This window comes from Lepidochelys kempii, chromosome 2 (assembly GCF_965140265.1).
Source record: "Lepidochelys kempii isolate rLepKem1 chromosome 2, rLepKem1.hap2, whole genome shotgun sequence".
Classification (NCBI taxonomy): domain Eukaryota; kingdom Metazoa; phylum Chordata; order Testudines; family Cheloniidae; genus Lepidochelys; species Lepidochelys kempii.
In genome coordinates, this window is record NC_133257.1 from 236626119 (window position 1) to 236645852 (window position 19734).

General features: G+C 43.0%; 1 protein-coding gene across 4 annotated transcripts in view; it reads left to right on the top strand.

Annotated features, from left to right (window-relative positions):
• APBB1IP (amyloid beta precursor protein binding family B member 1 interacting protein) overlaps window positions 1-19734 on the top strand; it is a 103849-nt gene that overhangs the window by 66050 nt on the left and 18065 nt on the right. For all 4 annotated transcript variants that reach the window (XM_073334280.1, XM_073334282.1, XM_073334281.1 and 1 more), the window contains 3 exons: window positions 6213-6287; window positions 8243-8386; window positions 11407-11517. In XM_073334280.1, the coding sequence (XP_073190381.1) occupies window positions 6213-6287; window positions 8243-8386; window positions 11407-11517 (330 nt within the window). The remainder of the gene's footprint in view (window positions 1-6212; window positions 6288-8242; window positions 8387-11406; window positions 11518-19734) is intronic.

A 19734-nucleotide genomic window follows, 5' to 3' on the forward strand; every position in this document is an offset into this window, starting at 1 on the left:
TAATGCCCCTCCACCCCCACGAACATGATACAGTTCTGTGGTGACCTGGAATCCTATTTTCGACGTGTCCGACTCAAGGAATATTTCCAACATACCTCTGAACAATATACTAATCCACAGAGACCTCCCTACCAACACTACAAAAAGAAGGATTCTAGGTGGACTCCTCCTGAAGGTCGAAACAGCAGACTGGACTTCTACATAGAGTGCTTCCTCTGACGTGCACGGGCTGAAATTGTGGAAAAGCAGCATCACTTGCCCCATAACCTCAGCCGTGCGGAACACAATGCCATCCACAGCCTCAGAAACAACTCTGACATCATAATCAAAAAGGCTGACAAAGGAGGTGCTGTTGTCATGATGAATAGGTCGGAATATGAACAAGAGGCTGCTCGGCAGCTCTCCAACACCACTCTCTACAAGCCATTACCCTCTGATCCCACTGAGAGTTACCAAAAGCAACTACAGCATTTGCTCAAGAAACTCCCTGAAAAAGCACAAGATCAAATCTGCACAGACACACCCCTGGAACTCCGACCTGGGATAGTCTATCTACTACCCAAGATCCATAAACCTGGAAATCCTGGGCGCCCCATCATCTCAGGCATTGGCACCCTGACAGCAGGATTGTCTGACTATGTAGACTCCCTCCTCAGGCCCTATGCTACCAGCACTCCCAGCTACCTTCGAGACACCACTGACTTCCTGAAGAAACTACAATCCATTGGTGATCTTCCTCAGAACACCATCCTGGCCACTATGGATGTAGAAGCCCTCTACACCAACATTCCACACAAAGATGGACTACAAGCCGTCAAGAACACTATCCCCGATAATGTCCTGGCTAACCTGGTGGCTGAACTTTGTGACTTTGTCCTTACCCATAACTATTTTACATTTGGGGACAATGTATACCTTCAGATCAGCGGCACTGCTATGGGTACCCGCATGGCCCCACAGTATGCCAACATTTTTATGGCTGATTTAGAACAACGCTTCCTCAGCTCTCGTCCCCTAACGCCCCTACTCTACTTGCACTATATTGATGACATCTTCGTCATCTGGACCCATGGAAAAGAAGCCCTTGAGGAATTCCACCATGATTTCAACAATTTCCATCCCACCATCAACCTTAGTCTGGTCCAGTCCACACAAGAGATCCACTTCCTGGACACTCCAGTGCTAATAAACGATAGCCACATAAACACCACCCTATACCGGAAACGTACTGACCGCTATTTCTACCTACATGCCTCCAGCTTTCACCCTGACCACACCACACGATCCATCGTCTACAGCCAAGCTCTGCGATACTACCGCATTTGCTCCAACCCCTCAGACAGAGACAGACACCTACAAGATCTCTATCAAGCATTCTTACAACTACAATACCCACCATTGGTCATGTGCCAGCAATGCCCCTCTGCCATGTACATTGGTCAGACTGGACAGTCTCTACGTAAAAGAGTAAATGGACACAAATCAGATGTCAAGAATTATAACATTCATAAACCAGTCGGAGAATACTTCAATCTCTCTGGTCACGTGATTACAGACATGAAAGTCGCTATTTTACAAAAAAAAAACTCCAGACTCCAGCGAGAAACTGCTGAATTGGAATTCATTTGCAAATTGGATACAATTAATTTAGGCTTAAATAGAGACTGGGAGTGGCTTAGTCATTATGCAAGGTAGCCTATTTCCCCTTGTTTTTTCCTACCCCCCCCCCCACCAGACGTTCTTGTTTGAACCCTGGATTTGTGCTGGAAATGGCCCACCTTGATTATCATACACAATGTAAGGAGAGTGGTCACTTTGGATAAGCTATTACCAGCAGGAGAGTGAGTTTGTGTGTGTGTGGGAGGGGTGTGTGTGAGAGAACCTGGATTTGTGTTGGAAATGGCCCAACTTGATTATCATACACATTGTAAGGAGAGTGATCACTTTAGTTAAGCTATTACCAGCAGGAGAGTGGGGTGGGAGGAGGTATTTTTTTCATGCTTTGTGTGTATATAATAAGATCTTCTAAACTTTCCACAGTATGCATCCGATGAAGTGAGCTGTAGCTCACGAAAGCTTATGCTCAAATAAATTGGTTAGTCTCTAAGGTGCCACAAGTACTCCTTTTCTTTTAGATTTGGTTGATTTTTGTAATGGTTTAAAGGCTATCTTTGTGCTCTCCCTTGCATTTTTTTTTAAAGCCAATAAAGATTATTTAACTTTCTGTTGGCACTGCACATAGGTAATTTCTGATGTCATTTGCTCATCACTCTCTTGGCTATGTGTTCATATGAGAGTGGAGAGCAATTTGTGAGTTCATATGCAGGTGTGTGTAGAAGAACTTCCGGGAGCATAGACCTTTTCGAACCTTGCCTCATTCCCTACCGTGTTCAGTGATGTATAGCCTGATGTGGCCTTGCTTCACTGAGTGTGCATCTTGTGCATGATATAGCATTCTACATACCAGAATTTATTTATTTTATCTTTCTTCGGTGGTGAGGGGGGACTGGGCTGTTACATCAAAAATAACTATTACATGAACACAAAGGCTTCAAAAAGCAGAATCTGAAAGTTGGGAGAGGGGGGCAAAGTTAATGTTACTTGTATACTGTAACTCTGCCCCCTTATGTACATGCATGTTCTTGTGTTGTATTCCCAGAGAATCACTCCATCTGTTAAGGAGTCTCAGTTCCCTATCACAGATAGACACATCCTCCTTTGCAAACAATAGAAATATTCATGCTTGGGAGGTTTGTGTGTATATGGAGAGAGCTCTCCAGCAAATCTAGGCAGCATTCACATTAATGGCCTGACTCTCCCAACCCTGACACACTTCTCCCCCAGGGTCTTTGCAGAAGGGAAACAGTTTGTCTTTTAATATGACCTTTGAGTATTGGACTTGGAATGACCTATTGTGGACACGTGGTCCCCTAGCACATGATGAATGGCATTCTGATCAGTGGTAGACCACACAGAGATACAGATATAGCAAGTGCAGTATGCAGTCTCCTCCCCTGGGCCTAATCCATTGAAGGATAATAAAGGTCAGATACTGTCAGATTTCAGGAACAGAAGGGACATACAAGAGGTGAACCATAATAAATGAAATGCATGTTGGCAAGGGAAAGATGAAATGATACATCTGTGTAGCATAGGGTTGGGTGGCAAAACCCTCCTGCACTGACAAGAAGCAGCCTTATGCGTGATGCCACCTGGTTGTCATTACTGAAATTCTCTTTCTACTGCTGACTGTAGGCACAGGGTGGTCTGTTTTCCCTAAATAAATGCCAGATGCTCTAATGTAAATCACGCATAGTAAGAGGACCTTTGTGGTCTCATTAAGGCCATCAGCGTCATTCTGAATCTGTGCATTGGTGGCTATAACAGGGCCAGACTGAGACAATCCAGGGCCCTAATCACACACTGGGGTTTCCTATGGTCCCTTCCCTGCTGAGCTGATAGTGACAAAGGCCCCCACACTAGAGCCTTTTGCTGGGTTAGTGAGGTCTTCCTGTAGCTCCGTGTTGGTCCAGAGAAGGAGGAAGCTTCAATTTACCCAACAATCTAACTTTGTGTGGACTACAGTCCATCCTACCTGAAGGGGAACTCCCACCCAGCCAAGCAAAGTCGTCATGGGACTTGTTCTGCTATATTCCCTGCTTGCTTTTCAACGTTTCCCCTTTGTGGGCAGGGGCTCCTGCCAACACCAGCGCAGCAGAGCTATGATTGCATGGCACCACAGAGTTCTCTGCTCAAAGCAGGAGTTGTCTGATTAGCAACTGCACTGAGATGAATGTGGTACTTCACCTCATCAGAGCTGTTGTTTCAGGCTATCTGCAGACTCAGGTAGGCATCACGGCTCCAGCCACACTCAGGACACATTTTCAAGGCTTTTTTTTTTTTTTTTACAACCAAAAGGGCTAGAAATGCACATTTTTCCAAATGAAAGCAGAGATTCCAGTGTAATCATGGGATTCCAGGAGCTGTGGCCCTAAACCAGTGGTGGGCAACCTGCTGCCCACGGGCCACACGCGACTTGTCAGGGTAATCCACCGGCAGACCGACAGACAGTTTGTTGACATTTGCACAGCCGTCTGCAGCTCTCAGTGGCTGTGGTTTGCCATTCCCGGCCAATGGGAGCTGTGGGAAGTGGCGGCCAGCACATCCCTGTGGCTCATGCCGCTTCCCACAACTCCCATTGGCTGGGAACAGTGAACCGCAGGCACTGGGAGCTGCAGGCGGCCGTGCAAATGTAAATAAACTGTCTGGCGGCTCGCCAACGGATTACGCTGATGGGCCATGAGCAACCTGCAGGCCGCAGGTTGCCCATAACCTCTCTAGACTCATGTATTTAATCTAGCCCTGGACTATGAACTACAGATTAGCCATGTGCTCAGGCAGCTAGTAGCCAGTCTAGTCTTTCCTACTTCTGGGAATCCTGAGTCTGAGCTCCATTTTGTTTCTAGTAGAAAATAGCCCAGTTTTGAATGTTCCAGTGTCTTTCATTTTTTTGTTTAATCATTGCTGTGGCCATGGCAGGAGCGTAGGACGAGGTGTGGCTGATGGTGCTTTTAGGCTTGCTTGTTTGACATTGTGCATTTTAAGGTCACTTTTTAAAAATAAGTGTTGCTCCTGGGGTCTCCCTGAAAAAATAAACCATCTTGAACAAGCCCTGCTCTCCCACAAAGCTGCATGCAAAATGCTGCTTGAGGAGGAAGATGTGGTTACACGGTCAAGCTGGGTTCCCCGATTTCTCTCTGGGCTGCCTGGTGGCAGTCATCTCCAATTACCTGCTTGCACATGAAGGTGGAGTTTGGTTACATTGCTTTTTATAACCACAATATGTTCCTCCTTTAACTGGCAAATGTCACCAAAAGAGAAAAAAGACATTGCAGATCCATGACACATTTTGGCCTTTGTTGATTTCTAGGACAAATCTGCATGTAAATATGTCATCTGACTGTCAGAACTATTGAGGACACAGAAGTCTCACTGAAGTCAATGGGAACTGTTGGTGGGTTTTGGGGGGAATAGGGAAAAGAGAAAAAAAATCACACTCTTTACGCTGGATTTAGGAGAGTAATTTTAGGTAGCCAGCTTTCAAAAAATGTGGCAGAATTCTACCTGGATGAAACAGGTTTTGTTTGCAGGATAGAGGCCATAAAGCAAACAATTTACCTTATTCATAATTCAACCAAAGCCAAAGGGACTATTTATAAACATTGTTATTTCCCTGCTTTGGTTTCAAGTCAGCAGGCCTTTAGGTTTAGAAGCTGCCAACAGATTTGGGCCTTGGTTTTTACCAGAGCATGATCCTGACCTTCACAACTCCAGATACAGTTTCGAGTCTACAGTTAAATGTGGGTCCAACTACTTGTGTCTGCAACTGTACCCCTTTAGACAGCACAGCTACATTGTCTAGGCATATAGGCTTCTGAATGGGTGCAATTCCAGGTGAGGATACTTGCACCCACAGTGGTGGAGGCGTTGTTTCAAAGTTTAGGCCCAAGTCTCAAACACTGAGTTTGATGCTAGATGTGGTGGTGTACAGCGTCTGTCAACAAGTATGCAAAATAACCCCTTGGCCTTCAAAGGACTCCTTGGACAAAAAGTACTTTCCTGGATGGTGAAAAAATGCAACATACAAATGTAGAAGTAAGGAACTCTGTAAAATCGACTGTGTCCAAACACTTGTTACTAAATAATAAAGATCTGTGGCACATGCGCAGCTCCATTTCTGAAGCAATGCACACCATAAACATTGATTGCTAGAAAATTGTGCATTCAGTTCCTGGCACTACATTTTTCTTCATCACATACTAATCTGCTGCGTGACCCTCAATCATGTTCTGTAACGCCCACCTCTAGGAAGCTCGGACGGTGTTCAAATTGAAAAAATAAAATCAAACCCACTGACCCAGAAAAGCAGCCAAACAAAATCAAGACTTGAGCCACATTTTTTTCAAGGGGTTGGGGTGGGGTGTAGGGGTATATGGGTAAAATGAATTTTAGATTGAGAAATTGACATATAAACTCCAACAGGCAGCTTTGGGGAAGGTTTCCTGTAATGAGATTTGAAGAGCAATACTTGGCTACCTGCCTCATACCGTCTAGCTCAGTGCACAATACAGAAAGGCTGAATAATGATGTGATCTGTTCATTTATATTCTTTGTCTTTTCTGTTCAACATCAACTTCTTGTATTTTAATCAGAATTTCTACCTGGCAAACAAAGGGAAAAATGAAGGCAAGGAAATGAATGAGAAAAACAAAGAGTTTCTCCTGGAGGTAAGCCAGCTTGGGAAAGGGATGGTGCAAGTGCTGATGTGGCAGAGTCCCACAGCCTACATCTGCTCTTAGCAGCCGTGCTTAGTTCTTTGTTGGCTAATGTGTCACAGGAAGTTCTGTGTTTGTTATTACCAGCTTTATGTTTAAGGCTGTGTAGGAAGCTGTTCAACTTCATCTGCAGCTCACCACTGAAAGCATAGACTCTACATTGTATATTTTTTTATATTTTTATTATAAAACATAGTGCAGATAATTGCTTTCTTCTCTTAGGTGCCAGTCCTACAAATATTTACACGTGTGCTTAGCTTTTTTCTACAGTGAGTAGTCCGACTGATTTCCGTTAAGTGAAGCACCTGCTTAGGTGTTTACAGGACTGGGGCCTGAACAAGGACAGCAGGGGATTAGAAGCATTGCACTTTCACAGTCCTCTAAAGAGGCACCTTCAATCAAGGTTCATCTTAGTTCTGACATTGTTGCAGAAATGTGTTGCTTGCAAGATCCCCATCAGAGCATTACCAATAGTCTAAAACACTCCTGGGCTAGAATCAGATTGGCTTTTTATTTTTTAAATCATGAATAAGACTGATCAATAATGATAATAATGAAATAAGTAGTTGCTTTTCTTTCTATTTAAGTAGGTACATTTCCCCCACCAGTTTTTTTTCATGTACTACATGCTGGGTTGTACCATGAAAGGACTCCATGCTTGTAAAACTAAATTGTCTCTTTATAAAGAGAACTATTCACAGAGATGCTGCTGTAAGCACTCAAGCCACATGCATACAGACTAACTTCCTGATTCCTCTTCCAGACTCTTCCATCCTGCAACCTGAGTTCCTCCTCCCAAGTTCCATGCAGGTTGCTACAGTTACTAGTGTTAGCTCTGCGGCCAGCTTATACAAGCAGCCTTTGGATTTGATTCCAGTTTAAGCCTGCTTATCTTCTGACCCTTCTTGTTGAAAGTTCAGTTCAGATGAGAAAGAGAAATCTAGACTTATAACAAACAAACGATGATCACAGAACTAAGGGAATGAAAAAACCCTTTAGTTTTGGGCAAACATTTTAGCTTTGATGCAAATGCAGGAAGAGGATAATCTACACTCAGATGCCTGGGGAGTCCCACTTTAGAATTAGTGCATGATAACAAAGCCACCAAATATCAGCAAGCAGAGAGCTGTCCACAGTAACTTCTAAATGAGAAAATAAAGTATGTTGACATTAGAGATTACCCTGAGTGTTTTACCCGTGGCAACAGGAGCAGTTTCATGGCTAATAATAACATGTATTTGTTCACATGGTTTGTGAATGCTGGTATGTGCTTAAAAATAAGTATTAATAGAAATCTCTCAATCTTTGATTTTATTTTAAAGTTCTTGGTGCCTTTAGGAGCAGTTTCTAGGGTATTAAGTATTTCCCTACACAACCTAGAGATGTTGCAATAGTCAAAAACCCGAGCATGTGAGAATAATGGTGCCAAGCATTTTATTCTATCTTCCTCAGCAGAAAATGCTTTCTCTGGTTAAAGTCTTTAGTAGGTTATTGCAAATCCTTCATTAAGTAATATCTGTTTCTGGTCCAGGACTAGGGGGGCCAGAAATAGAAGTCCACCACTATGCAAAGAGCCTAATGGTAGAAGCCTCTATCCACTACTTAGCCCTTAAATATTTAGTCTGGGGCTTAAGAGAAGGGAATGAGCTAGCTGTGTGTGGGCCCTCTGCTGTGAGGACAGTTTCCCAGAGCAAGTATCTAAAAAGAATGCCCAAGTCCCACATGAGCACTTTAATATGGAAAACTCACGTTTACATATTTGACTCTCTGTTCCATAACTGGGCTCCCCATCTTTATACATTCACTGTCGCAGAAAATGTCCGGTTTTAAGTGAACAGTTTGCTGCTGTTTATTAATATGGGTACTCAAGTCCATTTATTTTGTGTAATCCAATTCTCGCTGCACAGGAAAGCTTCTGTGGGACGTCTGTCATTGTGCCAGAACTTGAAGGGGCCCTTTATTTGAAGGAAGATGGAAAAAAGTCCTGGAAGAGGCGCTATTTTCTTCTACGAGCTTCTGGAATTTATTACGTCCCCAAGGGAAAGACCAAGGTCAGGAAATCAAAGGCATCATTTTAGCAGTACAGCAATTCATGTAGGTGAAAGTGAAGAGCTCCTGAAGTGACATTTTGAGAGCAATGGCTGGTGCATCTGCGACAGATTTTTCCTTTGACTGCGACACTTGTGCAAATATTAGGATGTAGTCACAGAAATCCTGTATAGTTCCCCCCATTTTTGGTTTCTTCAGTTAGGTAAAAACATTGGGTGAAATCTTGCCGCTCTTGAAGTCAATGGGGGGAAAGCCCCAATGCCTGTCAGCTGGCACTTTGCTGCAAATAATGCTTTTACTTCATATCTAGTTCCTTGTGGAAGGGAATTTAAGAAGTTTGCAAACAGTCTCACTCTGTATAGCAAAATGGAAGTGCAGAAAACCTGACATTGTTTATAACAAGACTCAGTTGAAAGCTCTAGTCCGGCTTTTATAGTCTGTGTTTGTAACCAACTTGCCATGCCAACAGCTGTTGCAGGGAAGTGCTCTGAAGTCTTTGTGCTATTATATGCCAAATGTTTTTCCTGAAGAGATCTTTGCCTAGAGAATATGTTGTGCCTTTTCAGCTTTTTAAGGCTGCCCTCAATAGAACAAGAGGTGAGACAGAGGCGTTCAGGTTGACAGAATCTAATACAGTGACATTTACCATTACCGGGTATTGAAAGAGTCTGAATTGCCAGCCCGCAGTGGATAAGCAAAGGAGCCTGAAGTGCACTGCAGAAGGGGGCTCACTGCTGCTCATTTCTAGAGTAACATCTTTGGTACTGACTTTTGGGTACTGGGTTGGCAGTTTTATATTCTGACAAGTGCTGCCACTTATGGCTCTTAATGCTTCAGATTTGCTTTGGATGAAAATGCTTGTGCCAGTGACTGAGCCTCCCCATACCCAGAGCTAATGATGTACACCAAGTCAATGGGACTTAATTTTTTGTCATTCCCTGAATAAATCACAATGAAAGAAATAGTGATCAACTTAAAAAATAAGAGACAAGTCCGCCCGTGAGTGGCAGAGGCATGTAGTGCTACTACTCAGGTGACCCAGGTGCAGAAACAGACTAGGACCCAAGTCCGGGCAAAATGCAGCATTAATTAGATGACTGCCCTGCTTGTACTGTAGTTTGTAGAATGGCTGTGTCTGACTTCTAAGGCAGTGGTCATCTGGGCTTTCCATTCCTCAGTGAATCTCCCACCCATACAGCACTCTTACCAAACAGTCTAGAACTGTGATTGGAAGGATCTTCTCCAATCACAATGCAGATTAGTGAAATACTCTCATTCCAAGAATGGTGGACTATGAAATTGGTCTAATTCTTTCTAGCAAAATGGAAATAAAGAAAATCTGACATACCTTGGGCTATGTTTAAAAAAATAAAATGAGCACTTTATATTGACCGTTCAAAATATATCTAGGCCCATGAAAACAAACACGCAGTTAATTTTGCATACCCTAATATTTAGGTCTATGCTTGTTTTGTGCGTGCAAGTCAGGCCCTAAAACTTTGAGAAAGTGTCCTTGACCGCAATCGTGTCACTATTTCCACACCAGCAATTGCTTCAAACCGTTAGTCCACCTAAGTATCATTCTCTGTCCCACAAACTGATATTAATGGAAAGCCCAAGAAGTTAGCAGCACCAAACACACAAGTTACTTGTTTAAACTTTTTTCTTTAAATTATGCAGTTAAAGTCTTGTTTTGTCTGATCATGCAATAGGAATAACATTATGGCTTTGCAAAAATACTTGCAATAAATGACTTATCTTCTACATGATAATTTGTTACGTCCCCTACTTACCTGTGATGAATGTTTCCCTTTAAATAATTGTATCTGGATTGGATTCAATCATGCATTGGTTCCTAAGAAAAGCAAGAACTCCATTGTCATTCCCATTGAAGGCTTGGTGTTGAGGTTGCCCGTAAGTTTCATTGATTTGAATGCGCTCAGTGTGAAATCCTAGCCCCATTGCAGTCAATGGCAAAACTCACAAAGACTTCAGTAGGAACTTCCGGTTGGGTACTGAATAGGGAGATACTTATAATTAATACCAAGGCATTCCAGAGCACAGAATTCATGCTACTGTCCCCTCTTGTCAGGAGCTACCACTAAATGGCAGTGTTCATAAATGCACTACCCCAGTGATCCCAAGGAAGTATCTTAATGAAAGCGTAACAACAAGCAAGCATGTTACACTAAAATATGACCTCCACCCCCAAGGAGAGAAGCTTTTTGAGGTGTCCAGTGTACATTCAGTTACTAAGTATATGGGCATATTCAGAAAGATATGGAGATAGGACTGTTTTTGCATTAACATGTATAAAGAGTCTGAAGATTATACATTGTACCCAGAAATCCTTAATGCAGCAAAGTGTGCCAACAGACACCTTGTTGCCACAGCAACACGGTACGAACAAATAATAGGTTACCTACGGTGGTAGACAGAAAGATACCAGCGCATGGAGATGCGGTGGGAGGAGGGCTGGAATTGTCTTTTTAAGGCAGTTTTGAAGCAGGAACAGATGAAATGTGGCTCGTTTACTCATGTGTAAATTTACACACATTGACTGTATGTTCCAAGGGAAAGGCAGTTGCTTAGAATAAAAACAATATTTTTTCCCTAACACCATTTCCCCCTAGAACTGCAGAAGCGTCATTGCAGGACCTACATCTATTTTAATCAATTAAAGTTTTTTCCTACTAGGAACCACTCTCTTCAGTAAGGATAACAGTTCACTGGCTTGGAAACAAAACAAAGGATTAAAACAGCAAAACTCAAATTTATATGGAATGTAGTAAAATGTTTCATTGTGATTCTAAAGGTGCATTGATACCTTTCTCTGTTTGTCTTAATGGTCACTAAAGTTTAAGAACAACTCAAACACCTGTCATTCTCTCCGCTTTGATAAAATCCACAACAGTTAAAACAAGATTCAGCATCAAAGTGGTTTGAAAAAAGGTCTTTTAATGTGTCTGGCATCATAGCTTAATTCCCTGTAACAACAGAATGTTTGGTTTCCATTTTTTAGACATCCCGGGATTTGGCTTGCTTCATACAATTCGAGAATTTGAATATTTATTATGGTACTCAGTACAAACTGAAATACAAGGCACCTACGGATCACTGCTTTGTCTTAAAGGTATGTACAAGAGAAGTCTGTTCTGCTAATGTGTGCTTTAACTGCTGCCATATACAGATATGGTAAGGGCCTGATCCTGTAAGGTGCAGAGTGCTTCCTGCAACATTACTGCACACCCTCACCTGTGAGTCACTTTGGCCCTATTCAGCAACGTACCTTTAGGAATTACTTAACTTTAAGCACATGAGTAGTCACAATGAGTACCTTGCTGAATTGGGGCCCTTAAGATGTTGCTCAACATCTTGCAGGATTAGGCCCAGTAGATGTCATGCTTTAAAGCACAACTCTGTGTGGCAGGAGGAGAAGAGCATGGTGGGCCTGGCCCACCCACATAGCTACAGTCCAGCTGCTGGAGAAAGTAGTGGGTCTCCTCTTTCTGCTACTCCAGGTGGGGAGATGAGGGACCCAACGCTACTGCCTGCTCCTCTCAGGGAGAGAAGGGGATGCCGCATTACCACTGTACTCCAAGTGGAGGGGTGAGCCCATGGCGCAGGGCCAGAACTGTGAGGTGCCTTGTGGCATGATGCATCTAGGGCACTAGATGGCCTTAACCGGGTCTAGATTACTAGCTAAAATAATAGAGATTCAGAAATCAGAACATATCTGGCAACACTGACATGGCAGAAGATACAGATTCTTCTTCTACAGCTCTTATGGGCCTGTGGTGCTAACAAGAGCTGCTACCAAACAATGGTTAGTCAACCTGAAAGACAATAAGAAGCAGATACACAGCAAAGTGCCATTTTTAATTTCTCTCTTCCGGTTATAGCTGCATTTTAATGGACTTGTTATCCAAAAAAGAAGTATCTGTCCAATTTCAAGTGTTTGCCAATTTAGTTTACACATGGCCCAAGTACAAATAATTTGTGTGAATCAGACTGATTTTCTGTTCGCAGATTTAAATGACTAATACAGTTCAGCAGTTTAGATAATGCAGTTCTCCATAAACCACTTTGGCAAAGTCACTTCCTTTCTGTCCCTCATTTTCCCCATCTCTAAAATGGGTATAATTACATTTGTCTCCTTTGGAAAGCACTTTGAGATTAACTAATGCAGGGGTTCTCAACTGATTGCATATTGTGGGCTGCATATGTGGCCCACAATATGTTACCTGGGCTGCAGTGGCCGGGTGGCCGAGTAGCGGCAGCCCTGACCCTGACCCTTGCTGCGCCGGGTGGCCAGCTGCCCACTCCGGATCCCATGGGGCCAACAGGCCAACCCCGGTTTCCACCACACAGCTGCCCCGGACCCCAACCATGTGGGGTGGGCCAGATGCTCATCCTGGATACCTGCCACGTCGCTGCCCCAAACCCCGCCATGCGGGGCCGGCTGGCAGTCCTGCACCCAGACCCCAGATTTCAGGTGGCCGGTCAGCTGTGCCATACCCCTGCCAGGCGGGATAGACCGGCCTCTAGTCTTGGACCCCTGCCACGCAGCAGCCCTGGACCTCATGGGGCTGCGTGGCAGCCCCGACCCCCGCCACGCAGGGCAGGCCAGCAGCAATGGACCCTGGAGCTCAAAGGGCCGGCCAGGAGCCCTGGATCCCTGACCCTGCAGGGCTTGCCAGCAGCCACAACCCCAGACTCCCACCACACAGGGCCGGCCAGCAGCCCTGACCCCACTGCGCTGGGTGGCGGGGCAGCCTGGCTGGACCCCACCACGCCAGGCAGCAGGACAGCTGGGAACCCTGTGGACTCCGCCATATGGGGCTGGGTGGCTGCCCCAGAGCTCTCTGAGCCGGGCGGCTTCCCCAGACCCCAGAGTTCACATGACGGGGCAGCTGCCCTGGACCCCGGAGCTTGCAGGGCAGGCCAGCTGCCCCGGATCCTGAAGCTCACAGGGCAGGCCAGCTGCCCCTGTCCCCATGGGCCCGCTGGCAGCCCCGGACTCCTGACCCCATGGGGCCCCCAGCAGCCCCGACCCTGGACTCCCGCCACGTAGGGCAGGCCAGCAGCCCCAACCTGGACCCCATCCCTGCCATGCTGGGCAGCAGGATAGCCCGGCTGGATCCCTCTGCACTGGTAGTGGGACAGCTCAGACACCCTCGTGCTGGGCAGCTGAGAGCCTGGGACCCCAGGCACACAGGGCAGAGCTGGGCTGCAGCTGTGTGCTAATTGGACCGTGGGTTGAGGACCGCTGAACTCATGAAAAGCGCTATATCAGAGCTAGGTATTATTATTATCCAGAAAACACGTGAACACTTAATGGAGAAAAGAGAAATAGTTCAATCTGCTTTTAAAATGAGTTGAAGTTGGTTCCCTGTAAAAGACTTCAAAGCTGTTGTGAGCATATTTAACTGCCACAGTGCATCTGTATAACATTCAAAGTGGGTGAAAGTGGTCAAAATTAGTATCTGACTAATGTACGTGCTTTCTAGACATTTTATTCACTTTGCAAGTAGGTGAAAATGAAGTACATCAGGAAAATGATTTTTAGAGTGCTCAGCAATGTTTTTAATAATTCACATCACTGTGAGAACTTTATAACCCAGTGTGCTACCATTTGTGACAAAAAAACAGTTTAGGCTACAAATTATCACTGTTGCACTAACATATTTATTAAACTAAAATACCTTGGATGTATGAAATTAACATCTTGTGCCTCTGTATCACTTAACTGTGGTGGTGGTGGAGAGGAAAAACCAATAGTGAAAGCCTGAGAGGAAGGGGTTTATGCATCATAAATTTGAGTTTGAAATATCTTTTACTTAAAAATGTTTGCTATAGGGCCTTTAAAGTGTACTAGCAATGTAACAGAATAAGCATCATATCCACACAGCCCTATTATGGGTAAGGAGAAATGTGGTCTATGTTACTGTTATTGGTCTTCATTTTTATTCTAATATGTTTTCAGAGGCTGGGACATGTGGTAGGTTCCTGACTGGAACAGTTTTACACTTTATTGTGGCATTCTTGAAACTGGCAATTGCAGTGGTTGAAAGAGGCCTAAACGTAGATGGTCTGCACATTTTAAACTGTTGCTGTATGGGGGGAAATAGTGGCCAATAGAGCCAAGTTCTACCACATCCTTCCTCTTTTACTTTCAGCCATTGCCAGTACGATGGGGCTGAGGATGGTGGTAGTTTGAGTGCAGGGGGTTGTGGGAAAGAAATACACTGTGGTGTGTTCTGTATAACTTCAGTCAGTTGCCCTACCTGGCAAGCACCACACTGCTGTCACACTCCCACACAGCTGCAAGCCAACTCAAGTATCGATTCCTCTAGATGTATTTAGGATGTAGTTGCAAAACCAGAGATCTCATTAACTCTGGTCCTGTTGCATGTAGCTCTTTCTTATCTCTCACTGTCTGTAAGGGACAGGCCTAAACCAGTGCGTTCTCTGTACTGTGAGCCTCCATATACTCGTGCTGGGAGCAGAAGTGTAACCTTTCTAACAGTGTCTAGAATTGTGGTTGACCGTTGGGCTGTTTTTAGGTTGAGTGGATGCTGGTGACATATCAAAGTGTGAAGATGGGAGTAGAGCTGTCACAAAGTTTATACTGGTGAACTGCTCCTCTCCTAGTTAGGTTAAGTATTAATGTGCAAATGTTCTAGGTGAGATTATCTTGCAGGGGGCAACTTGTACTGAGTTGCCAAAGGAGAACAAACCATCTTAGAGAGTCATCACTGACTAATCACAACAAGAGATGTCTTTCATTCTGTGACTGAGTGTCCAAGATGAATTAATGGAAAGGAAGTCTTGTGCATACATTCAGGTGCAATGATGACAGTGGAATTAACCTGTAAGTGAAAGGAGACTATTTTTTGGATAATTGATTCCTCCAGACCTCATTTTAGTAAGACTAAGATATGAGCTATTGGTTTCACATCCACACCTTTTAAGCTTATGCTCACACATACTTCAAAGATATTGAAAGGGCCCGTTGTTCATGCAAAGGAGGTGAATGGTTAACAGAACAGCCTGTGATAAAGCTACATAAAACAACATAAATGTTAGTTTTGAAGAAAGCACATACATACACCCTACTCCCACCCAAAAAACAACCCCAAAACATCATTGAGCCATCTTACCAGATGACTAGATCCAAGCAACAGAACTAGTACCTGACTCCAGAGATCCTCCCCCACAATACCAATGTGATGAAGTATACCCTGAAAGAAATCTTGCTTTCTTTTATTTTATGAGCTCATATTTCTTTAGGGATGGAAGGGATCTCAAGAGACGATTAAGGCAAGGAACAGCGTTTCTTACCATCTTCCTGTGTATATGTGTAGGATTGTCAAGTGTTTCTGGAAAGGGAAGGTGGAAATTCTATCAAAGGAGGATGTGCCCCTTTGATTATAACCTCTTATGTTCCGAGAATCTTTTCTGATAGAACAGTGATGAGTTGTGAATGCAGCTTCCCGACTTTTTCGTTAAACAGCTGTATTAAACATGCTTTAGCCCTGAGCACAGAGGAAGCTATTCCTTTCAGTGATATTTTTTTTTCCATTTGAACCATCAAGATACCTCAGGAGATAATGAAGGTAAAAGCTAGTTGACCAGTATCTTAGAGGTTTCTCAAGAGCATTGCTCAGTGTCTTCTAGTGAAAGAGAGAACATTTTGTTTAGCTTATTCAGAAGTTTCCTATCAGGATGATTCAGAAAGAGTCGGAGGCAATGGAACAAATAGCTACTTCCTAATGCCCACTTCTATTAGACAGAGACAAACCCAGCTGGGCTTGTCTAACTGAAAGGAGCCCAGGTGGCTAATCAGCATCTACCAGAAAGCTGAAGTCACATTTAGCTGCCTCTATCAATTCCTGAGCAGTAAACTGGAACTAACGTCTTTTGGAACCCTAGGAAGATAGCGCAGGGTAGGGAAAGGGCTCTGCCGAGGCATATGGGTAGAGTCAGCATGTATCCTCAGGTATTTGAGGAATCATAAAGCTTGAAAGATTTTTTTCTCCTCTTACCCACTTGGCCTATGCTGGGTCATAACTCTCCATAAAATGAGACTAACCACTGGAACAGGCCTTTTACGTGTGAACCAGGTGTCCCATCAGGCCTCCGTTCCTTAAAGGAAAAGTTACACATAAGAAAAACAACACAACCTATTAAAAAATAAAACCTCAGAAGGAAGCAAACCCTTGGAGGAGCTGCACATCTAAGCATGCAGATAATTCCATCTTGCTCAACTAACCATTACTTAACACAGGCCAAAATTTAAAGGGCATCAGACCTTTTCCCTTTTGAGGCCAAATGGGGGTATTGCACATTTTAATTCTAATCCTTGGCTCTCCTTTCATATCAAAGGCAGGGTGCTGGTGTTAGCAGTCCCTCTCCAAAGAATCCAACAATAATAAAACAGCCTCTGGGTGCCCATGCATATGACAGAACACTAATGGTACGGTCCAAGGAAGCTCTCCTGATCTCCAATACAGACGAGAAAAGGGATGCACAGCCAGCTGGAAAGAAACATTTCATTCAAACCTGTATCCAAACGAGGACACCTCTCCTATTGCCATGTGGAGTGTGGCAGAAAGAACAAACCCCACAGTAGCACAGCTTTCCAAACCACCCGCTTTTCTTGACAGCTCTGGCTACTCAGAAATGAAGGGGAAGCAAAAACTTCTGCTTATACTTCTCCAGGAAGTCAATTTTCAGCAACCACTGGAAGAAGTTACCTCTCACACCTGTAGTGAGTGCACAAGCCAAGACTGTCCAGCACCATGTGGGATAGCACCTATACAATATAAATATAAAGCAGCTGTCCCTAAAATATGGCTCTCCTATTACATTATCTGGGAATTGCATTGGGAACAGCATGTACATCATCATCATCATTCATTTTGTACTGTTAGGTTGAAACTAAGGCTGTAAGCGATTTAAAAAAAGTAAACATGATTAATCATGCAATTAAAAAAATTAATCACAATTAATCACCCTGTTAAACAATAATCGAATACTAATTATTTAAATATCTTTGGATGTTTTCTACATTTTCAAAGATAATTATTTCAATTACAATACAGAATACAAAGTGTACAGTGCTCACTTTATATTTATTTTTGATTATAAATATTTGCACTGTAAAAAAACAGAAGAAATAATATTTTTCAGTTCACCTCATACAAGTACTGTAATACAATCTCTTTATCATGAAAGTTGAACTTACAAATATAGAATTATGTACAAAAAAATAACTTCATTCAAATCAAAACAATATAAAACTTCAGAGCCTACAAGTCCACTCAGTCCTATTTCAGCCAATTGCTCAGACAAACAAGTTTGGTTACAATTTGCAGGAGATAAAGCTGCCCGCTTCTGTTTACAATGTCACCTGCAAGTGAGAACAAGTATTCGCATGGCACTGTTGTAACCGGCATAGCAAGATATTTATGTGCCAGATGCGCTGAAGATTCATATGTCCCTTCATGCTTCAACTACCATTCCAGAGGATATTTGTCCATGCTAATGATGGTTTCTGCTTGATAATGCAAAGCAGAGCGGACTGACGCATGTTCATTTTCATCATCTGAGTCAGATGCCACCAGCAGAAGGTTGATTTTCTTTTTTGGTGGTTCAAGTTCTGTAGTTTCCGTATCTGAGTGTTGCTCTATTAAGACTTCTGAAAGCATGCTCCACCCCTGGCTCATCCCTCTCAAATTTTGGACTGCACTTCAGATTCTTAAACCTTGGGTCAAGTGCTATAGCTATTTTTAGAAATCTTACATTGGTACCTTCTTTGCGTTTTGTAAAATCTGCTGTGAAAGTGTTCTTAAAACAGACGTGCTGGGTCATAATCTGAGACTGCTATAACATGAAATATATGGCAGAATGCAAGTAAAACAGAACAGGAGACACACAATTCTCCCCCCAAGAAGTTCAGTCACAAATTTAATTAATGAATTAGTTTTTTAATGAGCATTATCAGCATGGAAGCATGTTCTCTGGAATGGTGGCTGAAGCATGAAGGGGCATACGAATGTTTAGCATATCTGGCACATAAATACTTTGCAACATCAGCTACAAAAGTGCTAACACCTGTTCTCACTCTCAGGTGACATTGTAAATAAGAAGCAGGCAGAAGTATCTTCCATGAATGTAAACAAACTTGTTTGTCTGAGCGATTGGCTGAACAAGAAGTAGGACTGAGTGGACTTGTAGGCTCTAAAGATTTACATTGTTTTGCTTCTGAGTGCAGTTATGTAACAAAAAAAACTCTACATTTGTAAGTTACATTTTCATGATAAAGAGATTGCACTAGAGTACTTGTATGAGATTAACTGAAAAATACTATTTCTTTTGCTTATCATTTGTACAGAGCAAATATTTGTAATAAAAAATAATATAAAGTTAGCACTGTGCACTTTGTATTCTGTGTTGTAATAGAAATCAATATATTTGAAAATTTAGAAAAACATCCAAAAATATTTAATAAATTTCAATTGGTATTCTATTGTTTAACAGTGCGATTAATCGCGATTACTTTTTTTAATCACAATTAATTTTTTGAGTTAATCGTGTGAGTTAACTGTGATTAATCAACAGCCCTAGTTGAAACCGTTCCAAAGCCAGAGGAACCCACTTTGGCAAGAAGGGTCAGTTCATCTCCTTGGTGAAATTTTCCATTGTATTTAACAGAAACTTTGAACATAATAGATTATAGTGGGGTGTGTGTGTGTGTGTATTCGCCAGTCCTGGAGCCGGTTATCTCATGCCATGATGAAAAATCCTTCAAAGCAGACTAATAGCAAGGTAATCTATATGCAAATTGACTGGTTTAGTCAATCTGATGTGTCTGTGACTGAGTGAATTTAATTATGGTTTATTGGTGCTGGTTTTGCTTGAGTAATCTGAAGGTAATGGTGCATAGTGCTGAATTAATCTAGGATGAAACAAAATGGTTTCCTGGGGATAAACTGAGACAAGGGCATCATCATACTCCATTTCTGCAGCTGGGTACATTTTCCCTTGTAGCCCATCTAGCTAAGCTTTGTTGGTATCTCAGGAGTCTGCCACGTCTCTCTCAGATCTCTAATGTTCCCAAGAATTTTAGGGCCAAATTCTCTGCTCAATTTCTATAATGGAGTTACTCCAGCAGATAATTTGGTTCTTAGTTTGGCCCACTGCTGGTTCTCTCCTCTCTCACAGCGAACATATCCCCTCACAGATGCCTATAAAGTATACACTCTATAGGACACCCTTTTAAAAATGTAAACGTGAGAAGTAAGTGCATTTGAGAGAGAAGATGATATGAGAGAGTCATAGAAAG